Source organism: Vidua chalybeata, chromosome 6 (genome assembly GCF_026979565.1).
Source record: "Vidua chalybeata isolate OUT-0048 chromosome 6, bVidCha1 merged haplotype, whole genome shotgun sequence".
Classification (NCBI taxonomy): domain Eukaryota; kingdom Metazoa; phylum Chordata; class Aves; order Passeriformes; family Viduidae; genus Vidua; species Vidua chalybeata.
In genome coordinates this window covers 33,860,231-33,876,336 of record NC_071535.1, presented here as the reverse complement: position 1 = coordinate 33,876,336, position 16,106 = coordinate 33,860,231, and the positions used below count along the sequence as shown (strand labels likewise).

At 48.7% G+C, this 16,106-nt stretch overlaps 1 protein-coding gene across 4 annotated transcripts in view; it reads right to left on the bottom strand.

The window, feature by feature from the left end:
* The window catches only part of GALNT16 (polypeptide N-acetylgalactosaminyltransferase 16), a 76,471-nt gene extending 61,398 nt beyond the window's left edge, over positions 1-15,073 (bottom strand). The window contains exons 1-2 of one of the 4 annotated variants that reach the window (XM_053944820.1): positions 14,927-15,073; positions 13,594-13,848 (exon numbers count right to left, since the gene is read on the bottom strand). In XM_053944820.1, coding sequence (XP_053800795.1) covers positions 13,594-13,797 — 204 coding nt within the window. In that variant the 5' untranslated portion in view covers positions 13,798-13,848; positions 14,927-15,073. Of the gene's footprint in view, positions 1-13,593; positions 13,849-14,464; positions 14,497-14,926 lie in introns of those variants that run through there. The other 3 variants (XM_053944821.1, XM_053944822.1, XM_053944825.1) reach the window with 3 other exon arrangements.
* Between the last annotated feature and the right edge of the window lie 1,033 nt (positions 15,074-16,106).

Here is a 16,106-nt window from a genome sequence, read left to right as displayed (position 1 = left end):
GACATTCGGACTCCTATCTGAAGGAAAATGAGAACAACCAGCTAAATTCACCCTTGTAAAATTCTGTTCCTACAAAAGTAGACAATGTTGCTGTACTTGCATTTGACTATTAATAACTTGCGGGGAAGGCCACATGCCCAGTCAGACGGTAGTGCCCGTGACAACCTGTGCCACATGCCACTGACCAGGCGTATGAGCATTTCAGCATCCGGCACTGTTTTCATCTATCTGCACAAAGAACAGGGTAGCAAGAAAATAAATGAGTGCATGCTGCAAATGCCAGGAACAGATCCCCTGATGAAAACTCTTTTTTTGTGCAGAGAGAACAATTGAAAGTGTTACAGTGTATTCTCCACTCAGAAGAGCAAATTAAACAGAATACTGGTTTAAGCACGTGGTTAAATATATCATTTGGCATTGAAAACAATGTAACATGGGGAACCTCACTTTACCCTGATTACGTTGAGAATGTAAGTCTTCAAAATCAGAATTGAGAATGAAGAAGCACCATCAGCCCCAAGGAGCCCTGCTGTTCATCACCCTAGCCAGTTAAGGAGTGTTTCAATACCATTCCGCAGATGGACTGTGGTGGGAGAAGCTGAAGTCCAGCTTCTAGAGCTCAGCAAACACCCTGAGATTTACACCAGTACAGCCTGGTGAGGAAGTTAATCATTATGAGAAATCATGTTGTTACATGGTAACAGATTTAATGATTAACATTTTCACATCACTTAGAAGTTTTTTCTAACCTGTCTCATGTCCCAGCAGCTTAGTCTCAAATGCTACTTCTTTCCCCAGAATGAACATGCAGAAAGAAATGTACATCAAAACCCAAGTTGGCATTTGAGGTAACTGAAGTAATCTGGGAGAGGGGATGTCTCAAGATGTTCCCTGCAGCCACAAGCCAAATTTGTTTCCCCCAAGGTGTCCCAGCCCACTCAGGTTACATACAATATGTGCTAAAGTGGTTTTAGGTAGCCAACCCATCACCGGTCACAGAAGTTACAAAGAGTTGGGAGGTGGTCCAAATGTATTACCAATGCAAAATGTAATGAAGGATGGCCAGTTACAACCAAGGAGCTACCACAGGACAGAGTTTTAATTGTCTCTGGGGTAGTAACCAGAATCCAGCAGCAAATTCACTGAATATGTGTGTCAGTGTCAGTGCTTGGCACCAATTGACTGACCGTCAGTTTATCTTACTACCGTAAGACGTTTATACCTTCTCTCTGTGAGTTCTCACGGGCAGCTCCTCACAGCACTGACTCTTCTTCCTTCCACACAGCCAGCTGGCTGACGCTTTCCTGTCCCTAGCACAACCACCTAACCCTTACTCCTCACAGCAGCACCACCAACTAACTCCAACTCTCTCTCAGCTAATCCACTCTTTTATAACACCTGTCTTGTCTTGTCTTCACTGGTATTTTCATCAGAGTTAATAACCTGAGGTTAGCAGTTCTGAATAATGCTTTGTTTCCCTCCAGCAGAGCTCAAGGCTTAATCTCAGCTTTCCATTAGGGGAATGGGGGAAAGAATGCCTCCTATCCCCAACTCTTTATCTCACTCATGTACAGAGGTTATAAACTCCAGGACAGAAGCTGTCTTTTCTGTTCACTTTTGCACGAAAGAGCCTGCAGTCTGGACAGCCAAAGAGATCTGCAGATAAACAGGAAGCACCCAGCAGTACAGGCCTTGCGCGAGGTCTGGGATAGCAGCAAGACAAATGGGAGATCTCGCGCTACTCTTACATTCAAATTGCTTGAAAAAGGATGGCACGGTAGCTGGTAACTCCAAGCAGGCTTGTGGCAGCCCCTAATGGTTTAATTGTTCAACTAGTCTCCCTATCTCACCCTCTCTTCACAGAAGGGCCCCAAACATGTCCCTCACATATAGGAAGAACCTACTACAGAGACACACACACAGCTGTGAGCTGTGCACTCCCCTGGTACACAGAGTTATATCTAGGGCAGGGAAAAGGAGTTTTCATAGAGAACAGCTTCTCTCCACGTCTGTCCTTTTGCACCTGAACTCTCAGCACACGGCCAACCCTCTACCAGCTCCTGCCAAGCAGTTCCAGGTAATGGCTGGAGTCACCCCCATGGTAACCCAGTGCAAATCTGGGTCTCTGCATTGCACAGATGCTGAGCCTGCCCCAGGATAAGCAGCATCTAACTCATATGGCTCCCAGCTGACAGGCACCGATCAAAATGCATCTAAATTCACCCCTTTCAGATATGGGACAGTGATACAGGAATTTACCTTGGGAAGAAAAATATTGAAGAGAAAATTTAAAGCAAATTCTGACTTCAATGGAAATCTTTTCCAGTCAAATTCAACTCACCTACTCAAGACCACAAAGATACAAATTGCCTCAAATGATTCAAAATAACCTTCTGGCAACATGCTTCATGGCTGTCCTTGCCACAGAGAATGGTGAAGATCACACTTCAAGCTCCACCAGAGCCAAGAAATTAAATGCAGCAGTGAGAGGTGTATTTCTAGCAGAATCATAAAAGCACTAACAGAAAGCTGGACAAGAAAATTGATGGATGCTCAAAATGGATACTGTGGATGCTCAAAATTTACCTAGACTTTATGAATCTGTCACAAGACTTAGTTAAGCAATTTCCTGGACATTTAATAAATACCACGTGCAGCATTATTTCCTAAATTCTTAGATTCACTGCTACACGAACTAGGGAATCCAAATGGTCACCCTGCATTTCTACTTAGTAACACTTTTAAGTATTCTTCCGTGGTGAACAGCACCACCCAGCCACAGCCCTCCCTCCTGCCCCCCCAGAAAACAAGTCAAGATACTTAATTTAAAGTTTAGATCTTCTGAAGCCACGATGAAGGAACTGCACAGAACTGCATACTGGGGTTTCTGAACATGCAGCCCACTGGCAGGAGCAAGTTCCTCTTGTACACTGGTGAACTGGGGAGCCTTGCATGGCTTCTATGGTACAGGAGACACAGAAGAATAAGAAGGGAATCCCTTCATACACCCAGTTCCCATCACCACTCTCCCATCCTGCAGCTGCTGGTCCTACCCAGCTGAGTGCCCGAAGTCCCTGCTCCTGTCTCCGGGCAATCTGTAGGCACAGACTGATGCCGGTGTGTGGGGCAGCTGCCGCAGCTCAGGAGGTGATGAGCGTCCTGCACAGACCCTGCAATAATGCAGACACAACAGGGGAGGGAGGGTTTTCTCACCTTTTCTTCAGCACTTGCAGTGGTGTTAATACCTGTTTATCCATTCTTGGCCATTCTTTATGATGTCTCTTAGGAGCTATTGGGCAAAAGCAGAAGAATACAGAGCGTTCCAATCTCCTTTAAGCTCAATGCGACAATTTTGATCCTCTAACTAAAAGGAAAGGGGGAAAAATGAAATGGACTGTGACAGGTTGGAAGGACTAAATCCCTGTTAACTAGGGCATCAAGATTTAAAAAGCTCAGCTTTGCACACATCAAATGTCTCTCACAAGGTCCTCACAGAACACTTTCCCCTCCAATTCCTCAGTGCAAGTGGACTCCCACTGCCCCAGGGATGCTGGAGGTGGGCAAGAGAACACTACTGCCATGATATTGCCCTGCCATGACATTGCCATGCCATGACTCATACATCCAAACCCGTGGGGGTGGCAGAAGCACCCAGGTAGCCCTTTTGAGTCACAGATACAAGGGGTAGCAAAGGTACCAACCACACAGGGCAGTGATGTGCAATTAACAGCTGAACAGCAGCAGAGAGAAGAATGTAGCCATAACCTGTATTTCACATTAGCCCTGCCACACACAATGATTTGTATCACCCCACCATGTTTCCTTTCAACTCCAACATGTCTTTCCTGAAAGTGAGATTTTGGGCCCAAAAAAAATAATGAGTAAATAATTTACAATGCATAATTTTTAATAATGCTGTAAGGATGCAGGCAGATCAGCAGATTTTCCCTATTACCTGATGTGACTCAATCTGTATCCTGTGCTGTAAGGAGAGTGTTTGCTTTCACTGTTAACCACCTCCTCACGGCTCGCCTAACATGTAGCATGAGATGGATGTCTGTTCAAGGACCCGAGCCAGCAGTCCAACTGCTCACTTAAAATCCTTTCACACTCAGCCAAAGGCAGCTTTTGATAGGTGCTTGGGCAGCTTCTCCAAGGCCAGACCTAACTTCCTCATCTCATCGTTTCCTGGTCTGACAGATTTCACAGCTAGTCCTGATGGAATGCTGATTTCCCAGACCTTCCCAAAATTTCTTTTGGGGTGCCCAGCCAGTGTGGTCCAGTTTTCCCAGCACAGACTGGAAATGCCCCAAAATGTCCAATGGGGCCACTCAGCTAGCAGGTATGGCACAGCAATGTGGCATTCCAAGGCATGGCACAACCAAACACAGGGAGGATACAAACAGACACCAAGTTCATTCAGATTTGTTTCAAGAGAATTTTTGGAAGGGTTACCTCATTGCAGAGCATCCATCCTTCTGCTGCCAACCCAAGCTCAGTATAAACACCACCCTGCATGCGAGCAATGAGAGAAACACCCCTGTGCTCACCCCAGCCTGCCCCTGACAGAGGAGCCAGCTCTGCAAGTGAAGCACCAACAGAGATGTGGCAACTGAGCATCCCTAGGCCAGAAATGGGGTTATGCCCCTACCTGTTTTTTAATGCTCCTGCCAATCCCTCAGAGGTCACTGTGAAAGGCTGTTCCCTATCTTTAGGCATAAAACAGGTAGTTCAGCCAAATGGAGACATTTCAGAAGGCTGGGAGACAAATACAGCCTACTTCATCAGCAGCCTGGTGGCTAATAATTCCTACTACACAAGCAGATCTGAATAAATCTCACTGAAAGGTACAAAGAAAAAAAATCCACCAAAAATGACATGCATATTACAGCACTTGGGAAATACAGCATGATCACACACACCAGGACTTAGCAGTGAGTGCTTGCACCATTCACAGTTTTTAACTCCAGTACTTTACCATTATTTTTTACAATTACAAAAGACTACAGGGAACTACATAGGAAGCACACAATTATTTCAATTTCATTGTGTGGATGTGATGGCTCCCATTTGCACTGCCACTGTATCCAGATTCCTGTACTCGGAGACTAACTGACCAGTTACCCAAGGAGCTGCACTGCCTTTTGCAGCTCTTATACACTCTTCCTTATTCATTATACTTTTTACTGCATACTTAGTACCAAAAGGCACAAAGTTACAGCATGGCATTACTGGGCATGACACTCTGGCACCAAATACTTTGTTCAGGGCACTCAGCATGCAAGCAAGCATAATTTTTCCAATTTTGTCCAGCAGAAAGATTTTTTTCAGACAACCTCTGAAAACACTTTCATTGGTTAGAAGCACTTTTCCAGCCAAGCCCTAGCTGTTTCAGGGCAGTTATCCAAAACAATAAGGGCAAGAAAAAGAGTCCTTTTTTTTCCTCACAGGCCCACAAAATGTCTGATAGAGATTTCAGCACAGGTGCTTTCTCTCTCTGCTACTGTTAAACAAAGCCTCCTCAAAAAAGATCATATTACAGCTTACAAGATGAAAAATTTGTGAAGTGGGAGAATTGAAAACAAGAGGTTAAAGCAGATAATCTTCTGCAGCTTTAGCCGAATGTCATCAGTGACCATGCCGTAACAGTCAGGTGTTAGAGCACTGCCCCAGCCCAACCATGGCAGCCTTGAAACCTGGACTGCAAAGTCAACCCTCCAGCTCCAGGACAACCAGCCAGGCATCATCTCACCAGCCAAAACAGCTTCCCAGCCCTGGGGCAGCCACACGTGACAGCTTCACTCACATCCTGGGGATGCACAGGGACACCGACAGCGCTGTGAGACTGCAGTGGCACTGCAGAGGGAGCTGAGGCAGGTCTCTGCAGGGACGATGCCCCTGAAGGAGGTGAAAGAAAGTAGTGCCAAAGGGACCGTGCAGCTGCTTATCAAAAACCTGGTCTCTACCAACACTGAGAAATTACCCATATGTGCTCAAAGCACATCACAACATGGGGAATTTCTCTGCAGAGATAGGGCCCAAGAGACCACTATATTCTTTTTTTACTTGTCTCCACAGCCCCAAACACAACTGGGACATGGAAATCAGAAGCCAACAGTCCACCTGCAGTCCTTTATCACTTTCATTAGTTGCAAGAATACGTGCTTGTAAAGACACAGCAAAAGACAGCAGTGGGTAATACACAGCCTTTATTAACAAATCCTATTGTTCAGTGCATGAAGCAGCCCATGCTGTGCCTTCCTCTTGCAGCAGATTCGCCATGACCTGCTACATTTCTAATCCTGCTCCTTGTTCAAAGGGAGAATTCAACCACATGTTTTGCTAAGGTTACCTCTCTCATCTCCAGCCCTTTACAAAACTTGCAAGCTAAGCTGCCCAAAAGCCCTGTGAACTAGATACAATTTTCATTTTAGACTTTGGGGAAACGGAGGCATATGAAGAGCCTGCAAGGAAGATGAGTTCACCTCAGTCAAGAAGGCAGCTCAACTCCCACTCCACGGGTCTCCACTGTGGTTCAATCTTTACCTTAATGCAACAGTATGGGATGTGTTGTGGATCATGACCTCTGTGCTCAGCACCACAGTGCCAGCAGTGCCAGGTGACAGGACAACCCCAAAGAGCCCACAAGCCTACTGCAGGAGCTGGCAGATAGGGGTGGAGTGGCACATGAGAGCAGCATACACAACCAAAACAGGAAAGAGAAAATAAGGTCCTGGGACTCGCACTGAGGTGACATGGAATAGGAACAACCAGCTGGCATTCTATGGGGAGCCAAGGAAGAGCAAGAGATCCCACTTTGCTGGGCTCTGCCCTGGGGTTTCCCCTGCAGAAGTGAGACAATGCACACGAGCCAGGGTCCCCTGCTGTCCCATGTCCTTCATCCCCAGCACATTTTCCTGTTTGTTTCATTGCCTTTGTGCTCTGTGCGCTTTTCTAACAGGAATAATTAAGTCAGTATTCAGTGCTCCAAAATGGGCGGTCCCAGTTCAGTGCCACTGAAACAAAACATCTTCTCCCCTTGCCTTTTAAGTGACTCTCAACCTGCCTGCCTTGGGATGAAGTGTCTGGACCAAGTTCCACCATGGCAAACAGCAACCTAAGATATCTAGCAAAGCTTTCTGTTTCCAGCAACACCACTAAATTTTTAGGTTTAAAATCTTAAGACAGTTTTGTATATGCAAAGATAATACTGAGGAAGCAGCTGCATACTAAAGAATGCTTCAGCTCGCTAAAACTTGCAGCTGCTTCACCCACTGGTTTAATGAAAAGGCTCTAGTAAAATAAATCATGTTCAGGAGCACTGCACTGGTACTCCCCTCACTTCTACACACTCTCCCAGGCTGCCCAGACCACCATGTTCCCCAAGCCCCGGCTACCTCACTGCAGCTCCAGCAACATCTTGATTAACAATTAAGACCAGTGCTGTCAACTGGATTTTATTAACATTACTATTGTGAATAATTTCTTTCATTTTTATTTTATTTTTAATGCATCATAAGGGCCACTGGGACAAATTAAATATAAAATCATTTTCTGCCATTTAGGCAAACAGCAGCCATTCCCATATTTTTAAAACATAAACACTGTAAATAAAATATTACACCGTCAAGCTGTCACTGAATCTTCCTCCTGCAGTAATACCCTTAGAGAAAAAGTTACCAAGTCATCCTTTCCCAGGGAGCTGGCATAGGGCCCATGTGCCATAAGAGAGATGCCACAGAGATAAAAAAAAATAAAAATTAAAAAAAAAAAAAAAAAAAATCAGTGCTGCAAGGGTCTGGCCGCAGCATGAATGGCTGTCACAAAACCCAGAGCATTAAGGGCTGTGTCCCCACCCTAATACAAACTGGGAAGAGCAGAGGCCATACAGGTGCTGGGAAGAGCTCGGCAGGTGCTGGATTTTGGCAGTGGAATGGGCCAGGCTGAATAACAGAGACAAACCCAGCAACTGGCAGCTTCTTTTCCATCTCATTCCCAGCACCCCAGATATCTGCAGAGCCACAGGGAGCGGAGCTGCTTTGCAGGATGGTAGGACAGAGAAATGAAGTTTCCTCCACTTTTCCTTTAATTTGAAAGGAAGATGTTTTAAGAAAACAAGAGCATTTTGTGAGCTGTCGAATGTGGCAACTTCGCTGGTTTGCTCACCATACCTTCCTGGCCTCAAGGTGTGCTGCTGCAGCCATGGTGGTCTGGCTTACAGACAGCATCACAGCCCTGGGGAGACCACAGAGCCTCCTGTGCTCTGTCCACATGTGTGCAAGCTCAAACACAGACACTCAGCATAAGAGCAGAAAGAAACGTACAGAGCCATATGCATGATCCTTGCCCCAAAAGGCAGGAGACTCAAGAGGGACCAACCTGCTATGAGTAAAATGGTAAGGAAGCTGCTAAGATGAACGGTGGCACCTCATTAAAAATTAGGCCTTTTCTCTCCATAGCACAGCAGGTCATGAAAATAAGCCTGACAATATGCCAATGCAAGGAAATAGTGCTCATCCTCCTCTTGCTGTGTTTGTTGGGTTTCTCTATTTATTTAGGATCCACCTCAGTTTCTGGAGTTACATGCCTGAGGCTACAAGACCTGCCTCCAGGGAGGCACACATGCAGGAGCCTCATGGGACACAGGTCCCGGAAAAGTGGTATCATTTAGCAAATCGTGAAAGTTGCACCTTATCCCAATTTTGAGGAAAACAGCATCCTCTGAAAGCTGCTCACAGAGGAAATTATGAAGGGATGAGAATAAAATCATTCATGAACACGTGGTGAACATCAGCCAGCACCTGCTCTGTGGGGTTCAGATACCCAGGAGCCAAAGGCAACACAAAACAAAAGCAGCAGAGCGTGCTGCTAACAGGGTCTGAAGAGCATGCATCAAGGTGGTCTTACTTGGTGGAAAATACAAGCATGGCTAAATGTGCCAGTTTGGCAATTCAGAGAAGCAGGTAAAGCCCAGCCACTGCCTATTTTCTGGCTAGACAAGATGTGGGAATTAAACAATTGACATCTTTCCTCGCCAACTTGTTCTTTGCCTACACACACCACCTGTTCTGAGCCAAGCATCCCAGTGGAGTCTCCTGCTTGCTGTCTCACCACAGGCAAGTGACACACAGTTCGGTTTAGAAACTCTTAGCTACAAGGAAAAAGGATGCCTTGATCTCATCTCCTCAATGCTCATTTTACATGGCTGAACACAGAGGTAGGGAGCAGACAGGAGGGCTGAGCTCAGGCAACCTGAGCCAGCATTACACTGCAGGGCCTCTCCACGGACAAACCGGCTCCAGTGGGCTCACAGAGCAACTACACAGGTCACAAAAGTTGGCAGGACGAAGACAAGAGACAACATACCAAAATCTGAAGAGCAATTGACAACGATAAGAGGCATCATACCTGCTCCAAAGAGCAACAGGGCATCAGCCTAACACAATTCAGAGCATTTAAAAAATGATACTTTTATCTCCTACTCCCAAGCATGTTGCTGCTTCCCTGCCACCCCAGAGAAGTCAGCAAGCTGGAGAACCCTGTGGGCAGCCTCACATCCTGCTTTTGACTAGGGAATAGGAGAAAATACTCCCACCCTCAGCTCACAGTCAGCCAACAGAAAAATGTCTCTTTCAAAGCTGCCTACCAACTATCTCTCTCACTAACAAGCTTTGCCCACGCTGCAGCAATGGCCTCGCTCTCTTCACTGGGACACAAGTGAGCTGGGCAAGCTTCCCATGCTGCAGTCCTTAGACAGGGAAGAACAGAGCCCTGGGCTCTGCTCATCAGTGCCATACTAAAGCAGATATGCAGCACATGGTGAAAAGTTAACCACCTGTACAGAGTGCAGGAATGATGCCAAAGCCATTCTAAAGACCCATAGCACAGCTTCTGGCCTTTGGAAATTTCCTGGAGACAGGAAACAACCTTTTGCCTAGAAGAGACAGAAAAGAGTCCAGGGAGGAAGCTCATCTTCCAAAAACACACAAGCTAACTGTCAGAGGTCTTAGGGCTCCTTCTAATTGATCTAATTGATATGAAACTATGCTGTGCTCCAGAGAAAAAATGCATTTCTAGGAGTGTGGTACTCACTTCTGTTTATACCCTCTGTGGTAAGTGGAAGGAGAAGCATGCATGAGAGCAGCATACACAACTCGTCGTGTCACCAAGTGAGCCCCGCCATTTGCCAATATCTGAATTTTCATTTCAAGCATCTGTAGAGCCTGTCTGTGAAGAGCCTATTGCAGAGATGCCACATGTCAAGATTTCTATCTATAAAGCAGATATCTGTAGGATCACTATTAATGCACAAGCTGTTTCTGGGACACTGATCTCTGATAGCTCTGTGCCCCAGCTTAAATATTCAAAGATTTCCCTGCTGACTCCAGGAATCAGACATCCAGAGTTTAAGTTCAAAGGTGCACTAATAAATATGATGTCAACAAATAAAAAACAGTTTCAAGTGAGACTTGCTTTTGACTACAGTGTTTACCTGAGATGATTTTTATTCTTCACATTAAGAGAGAATAAAGAAGAAAAACACAAGCCCGGAAAGCACTTCAGTTTTTAAACCCATGCAATACACTTTCACTTGCCCAGGATTTGAAATGTCATAGCATAGATGCAAGAGCAGAACTCTTGGACTCACTCATCCAAAGGAAAGATTTTTTTCTTTTTCCCAGACAGAAAAGCAGCCAATTTTAGAAAATTGAAAAAATATTTTTCCAGAGACCCATAAGTCACGAGTCACCCTTATTTGCAGATGAGCCCAAACCTGAACTCCAACATCATCACTCATGCAGAGCAGAGGAAACCAGAAGCTGGATCAAAATGGGCAGCTTGTCTCAATGGCTCTGCAGAAAGCCAAGGGATAGAGAAGCACACAGAGCACTAGCACGCCTCCCTTTATACATGACCGCCATCATACATTAAGTCAAATAATCTGACTTTGAGGGGAATGAACTCGGGGTTGAGGGCTCTGTGCTGCCAAAGGACAGCTGCTTCTCTAGATTTGTTATTTTTCCAGTGGGCAATAGAACTGGCACATTTCCTGTGCTGGCTGGGAGAAGGTAGTGGGCTGTGCTGGGGAACAAAGCTGGCCCCATGCTGTGGACCATCGGCACAGCTACTGCCCTGGCCTGACCAGCCCTCAGGCTCACACACGCAGCTCAGACCACGAGACCCGCTGCTCAGACCCTGCTAGATGCCACACCCTGAGGGACAGCGCTGTCCCCAGACCTCCACCAACCTTCCTGCCCTGTGCCCACACGCAGTCTCTTCCCTGCTTCTGCCCCAGCAGCGCAGGCAGAGGCCAAGGCTGGAACAGCTCGTTGTGCACATCACACACACTCCCCACAGCCATAGCACTGCATAGTTACATGAGTACACACACTGAATTTTACCACCTTGCTCTCACGGCCACCCACCAAACCCTTGGGAAACCTGCGTGCATGAGGGAAAGTCCAAACACCACAAACCCTTCCTGTTTCCTTCTCTATCCAAATATATCATGGCAGGTCAGGATGTGAAATTTCCACCATGCCCCACTAGCAGGTGCATAAGGAGAGGGTCCTCCTTCATCTCAGCTGCTACTGAGAGCCCTGCTGGGAGGGCTGGCACATCCTGGGACCCGAATTACAGAGGGACTTAAATGCAAAGGATGATTATTTTTCTCTGCTAAGGGATTTCAGGCATAAAGCAGTGCTGGAATGATTTACATGGTTTTGAGAGCAGGACCAGATTTGGAGTGGCTGTTGCACGGTGATGTATCTTGTAAGGAGAGGCTTTGTGGTTAGCCATGAGCACATACTGCCCCCCACAAACAGCAGCAGTATAATCACGTGTGGCACTACCACAGCATCCTCCTCATGAGGATTTTAAGGTGCTTGGCAGACGATATGGATTCATGTAACCTCAAAAGCCCTCTGAGAGGGAGTAAAGTAAATGCTATAAAAAACCAGAAGGGATAAGCGGAGGAACAGAGAAATAAAACTGCTACACCAGCATGTTCAAGCTCACACAAGAAATCAGAAACTCAGAGGCAGCTTCTTCTGCCACTAAGGTGGAATCCAAAAAGCAGGAGTGCTCCAAATCCTCTGTTCAACTCAGCCCTGGCCAGCCTAAGAGTATTTCCCGGTGCACCCAAAGGGCTACAGCAATAGCAGCACTCGCACAGAGCTCCTCACCATACTCATTTCCACAGTCCTGCTCCACAGAGGGTCCAAAGCAGAGCAGCCTGAACTGCCGGCAGCCCCCAGCCCTAGAGAGCAGCAAATAACAGAAGTGCTCTGTCCAAGAGCTTCAGCCTTGACTTTTGAGTTTCAGCAGCTGCAAGCAACGGCCAAAGGGCTCAGCTGAAGTTTCCACCCTGCTGCCTGAGGGCTGGGACTGCTCTGACTGCATTTTCCAAACATTCACAGGGCTTCCCAAACACCTATATACACATTTCCCATCCTTGCTTTACAAGTGAAAAAAAGCAAGACACAGGCCAAAAAATCCCAGTGCCAGCCAAGGAGGGAGGCGGGCAGCCCTAGCGCCTGGCCCCTGCTCGACTCTGACCGGGCTGCTGCTTTTGTTCACTTCCATGTGTGCGTAACCAGCTGACAAATGGATTTGCAGCCAAAGAGTGACACACAGTGCAGTTCCCGAACAGCTTCAGCTGGATCACTCCTGGGAATGGTATTGCTGGGCCACTTCTTGCTCCAGGGGCTGATTTATTTTTTATGAAGCTATTGCCTAGAGTTGGGAGAGCTTTATTGATGCTATTAAACAGGCTGTAGGGAGGACAAATCACCCCCACAGACAGAGCAGGAAGGTCCTCATCATCCTCAAGTCAGGAGCTCAATTTTATCCCCCTACTGAGCCCACAGATACCCAAGGAGGGCAGAATGTGGGGCTTTCAACAAAACTTAAGTAGCACATCAGGGCACTGCTATCACTCCTCGGTTTAGGAACGGAGCCCTGGGGGCTACCGCCATCTCCCTGCCCAAACTCTGGCCTGAGCCCGACTCAGACTGCTGCCTCTGGTTTAAAAGAGACAAAAGTCCCGAGTGGCCCAGGTCCCCCATTTGGCAGCCAAGCCAAGCGGAGGGGGCCGAGGCAGAGGTTGGTACCAGCTGTACAGTCACTCGCATCCCCCGGCCCGATGCTCGGAGCCCGGCTGGCCGGAGGAAGGGCTTGTGATAGGTCATGGCTCTCAGCTGGTCCTGACGGGAAAGCACTGTGATCACATACATGCGTGTGTGCATACACATATCTGTATGTGAACACCTTCTGAACGCGAACTAAAAACCTTCCAGCTGTTTCACCCGCCTTTTTCCCCGGCCAAGGGCAGAGCCCGGGCTGAGAGCGGCGGAGACAACTCGGCAACACTTTACCCACGGCATTACTCTATTCCCCCGAGAGTGCCCACCCTGCTTCCCGATTGTAGCGGCTGCCATGGTGACAAGCACGAATGCTAAAATAAACAGAAAGCAACCCGAAAGCAAAGCGCAACCCTCCGCCGGCGTACCCCGCGCCCGCCGCGGCGGCTCCCTCCCCGAGCATCCTCCCCGCCGCGGCTGGACGGGATGCTGGCGGCCGCCGCTCACTCACGATGAGGGGGATGGTCCTCTCCTCCCGGCGCAGCTCCAGCCTGCCGGCCGCCCTCTGCCCGCTCCGGGCGCCGCCGCTACCGCCTCCGGCGGACCTGCCGGCAGCCGCCGAGCGGGGCTTGTTGTCCTGCCATAAGTAGTAGAAAGTGCCCAAGATCCAGGCGACGGTCAGGATGGCGATGGCATTAGCCCTGATTCTCCTCATGCCGAGCGCCCCGGGGGAGCCTGGGAGCGCTGCCTCGACGGGCAGGGGCGGCTGCGGGAGGAAGAAGAGGAGGAGAGGATGAGGAGGAGGAGGAGGCGGCGGCGCGGCTCTCCCGCCCCTCACCGCTCCGGCTCCGGCTCCGGCTCCGGCCCCGGCCCCGGCCCCGCACCGCCCAGCCGCCGCCGCTGGGTCCTAACGCCTGGCCCGCTCCGCCGCAGGGGGCGGAGGGCTCCGCACCTCCTCCTGCTCCTCCTCCTCCCGGCCTGGCCGGCGCGGAGAGCGGGGCCGGCTGCCGACGGGGATGAGCTCGGCGCCGCAACTGCAGCGGGGACGGAGCGGCAGGGCCCCCGTGGCGGGGAGCGGGTGACTCGGGCTCAGACCCAGGGGATGGCTGCTGGGACGCGGACAGCGCAGCAGCCTGCCCTCCTGCACCGCTGCCCGGGGGGACTCGTGTCTCTACTGCCATAGTCGTGCCCGTAAGGCAGGCGGCCAGCGAATACAACGTGGCAGCCCATGGCACACGGGATCTAGGCACCCATTCCGTGGAGATGAGCCCATCTCCCACTGAAGCTGTGGTGGTTGACGGGAGCAAGACTCTTGGGCTGACAATGGAGCTGCCCAAGCCCCCGCTCCCATCGCTGCCACACGCAACAGTCACACCACGTACCTAGGCCGGTGCCACAGCCTCGAGCTCTTTCAAGCCCTGCGGGAGGACAAGCATGGCAGTGGAGAGGCAAAGATGATAGAATTCCACATTACAGGGCACTGCTAAAGCTCAGCTTAAACAACAGAGCATGCAGCTTGTGAAACCAAGTGACATTTAGGCACAGTGCAGCTGCTGAGCAACTATGGCTTTAAGGTTTGCAAGAGCAGGAGGAGGTACCGAGAAAACTTACAGGAAAAACAAATGTTTAGAAAACAAAGGTGGTTCCAAGGCACCTGGTAATGGGGCTAGAATAGAAAATATGGGTGCTTCCAAGGCACCCGACGAGGGGATCAGAGTATTTGCATTACACTATGGAAAATGTCATCAGAGCTTCTAAATAACATTTTGCCCTACTTTGGTCCTGACCACATGCCTCGAAGTGTAATTGCAACCTGTCCCACTAAATTGCCCTTTGAGATTTACCTGCACGCTGCTTGTTTCCTTAAGTAGAGCACAGTACAAAATTCATTCGTCAGACTCGTTCTGTGGGCAGAATGCTGTTTCTAGGACCACCACCTCCCAGGGCTGCAGCATGGCTCCACATCAACCTCCCTGCAAAGCACGCTGTACACCTGATGTAGAAAATGTTAGAAAACATCTCACATCCTCCTAGGTACTTTTCCCAATGGCCTGTCAATCCCACACAGCTTCCCAGGCTGACTAGTCATAGTCAGTGGCAAGGGGAAGTTTGAGACATTTAAAAACCAAAGTCTTCCAAGGGATCAACAAAAACATTAATCTAACCTCCCCAGTCCACATCCTGTGGAAGCTGGGCTCCCACTATTTTCAATCTCTTTCACAGTCTTACAGGAAAAAGAGCATCTGCTCTCCTGTGTGGGTTTGGATCCAGCAGCTGCCTGGGCTGCAGAGGGACATGAAGAGAAGCAGAGGAGCTGTACCAAGAAATCAGAAAAGAGGAACACAGGAAGTAAGATAAGTTCATATCTATGTGACAGCAGAGCCAAGAGGAATGTCTTCTCTTTCACCACTGTGCAGATCATACCAGACTATGTTTGATTCCTTCTTAGTCTTTTCTCACCTTTTGGTGGGATTCACTACAGAAAAGCAAATCACAAAGAGCAATGGAGACTTTTGTGTGAAACAGGAGAAAATCCTCTGCCCCAAGACTTGAACTAAACAGACTGCCTTCTCCTGCTTTTCCAAGCATGCTGCTTCCCTTTTCCACTGCAGCCATTCATTTTCTTCCTGTGTTGCCTCCTCACTCCACTAGCACACCCTATAAGCTGCCATGCAAGCATGCATTGCCTCTCAAGGGGTGGCATGTAGGGAAGTCTCAGAAATGGGCAGAGTGCTCTGTAGGCAAGCCTCAGCAGAGCCCCAGACAGATGTCAGGTCAAGAGGTCTTTCTCCTCTTGAGGGGCAGTTGTTTCTACTCCCCTCTCCCTGCAGGAATCAGCAGTAGAAAGGACCCTGAAGACCCCTGACAGGAGTTCTGGCCTGGCTGATGTGGATGCCGACAGTTGCCAAGTGACTGTTAGCAGGTGTACTCGCTGTGCTTCTACAGAACACTGCATTCCAACAGGTTGTGACAAGCAGTGGCTTGTACCTGCATGCCTGCACCTGCTTCACAGAGCAAGGGACT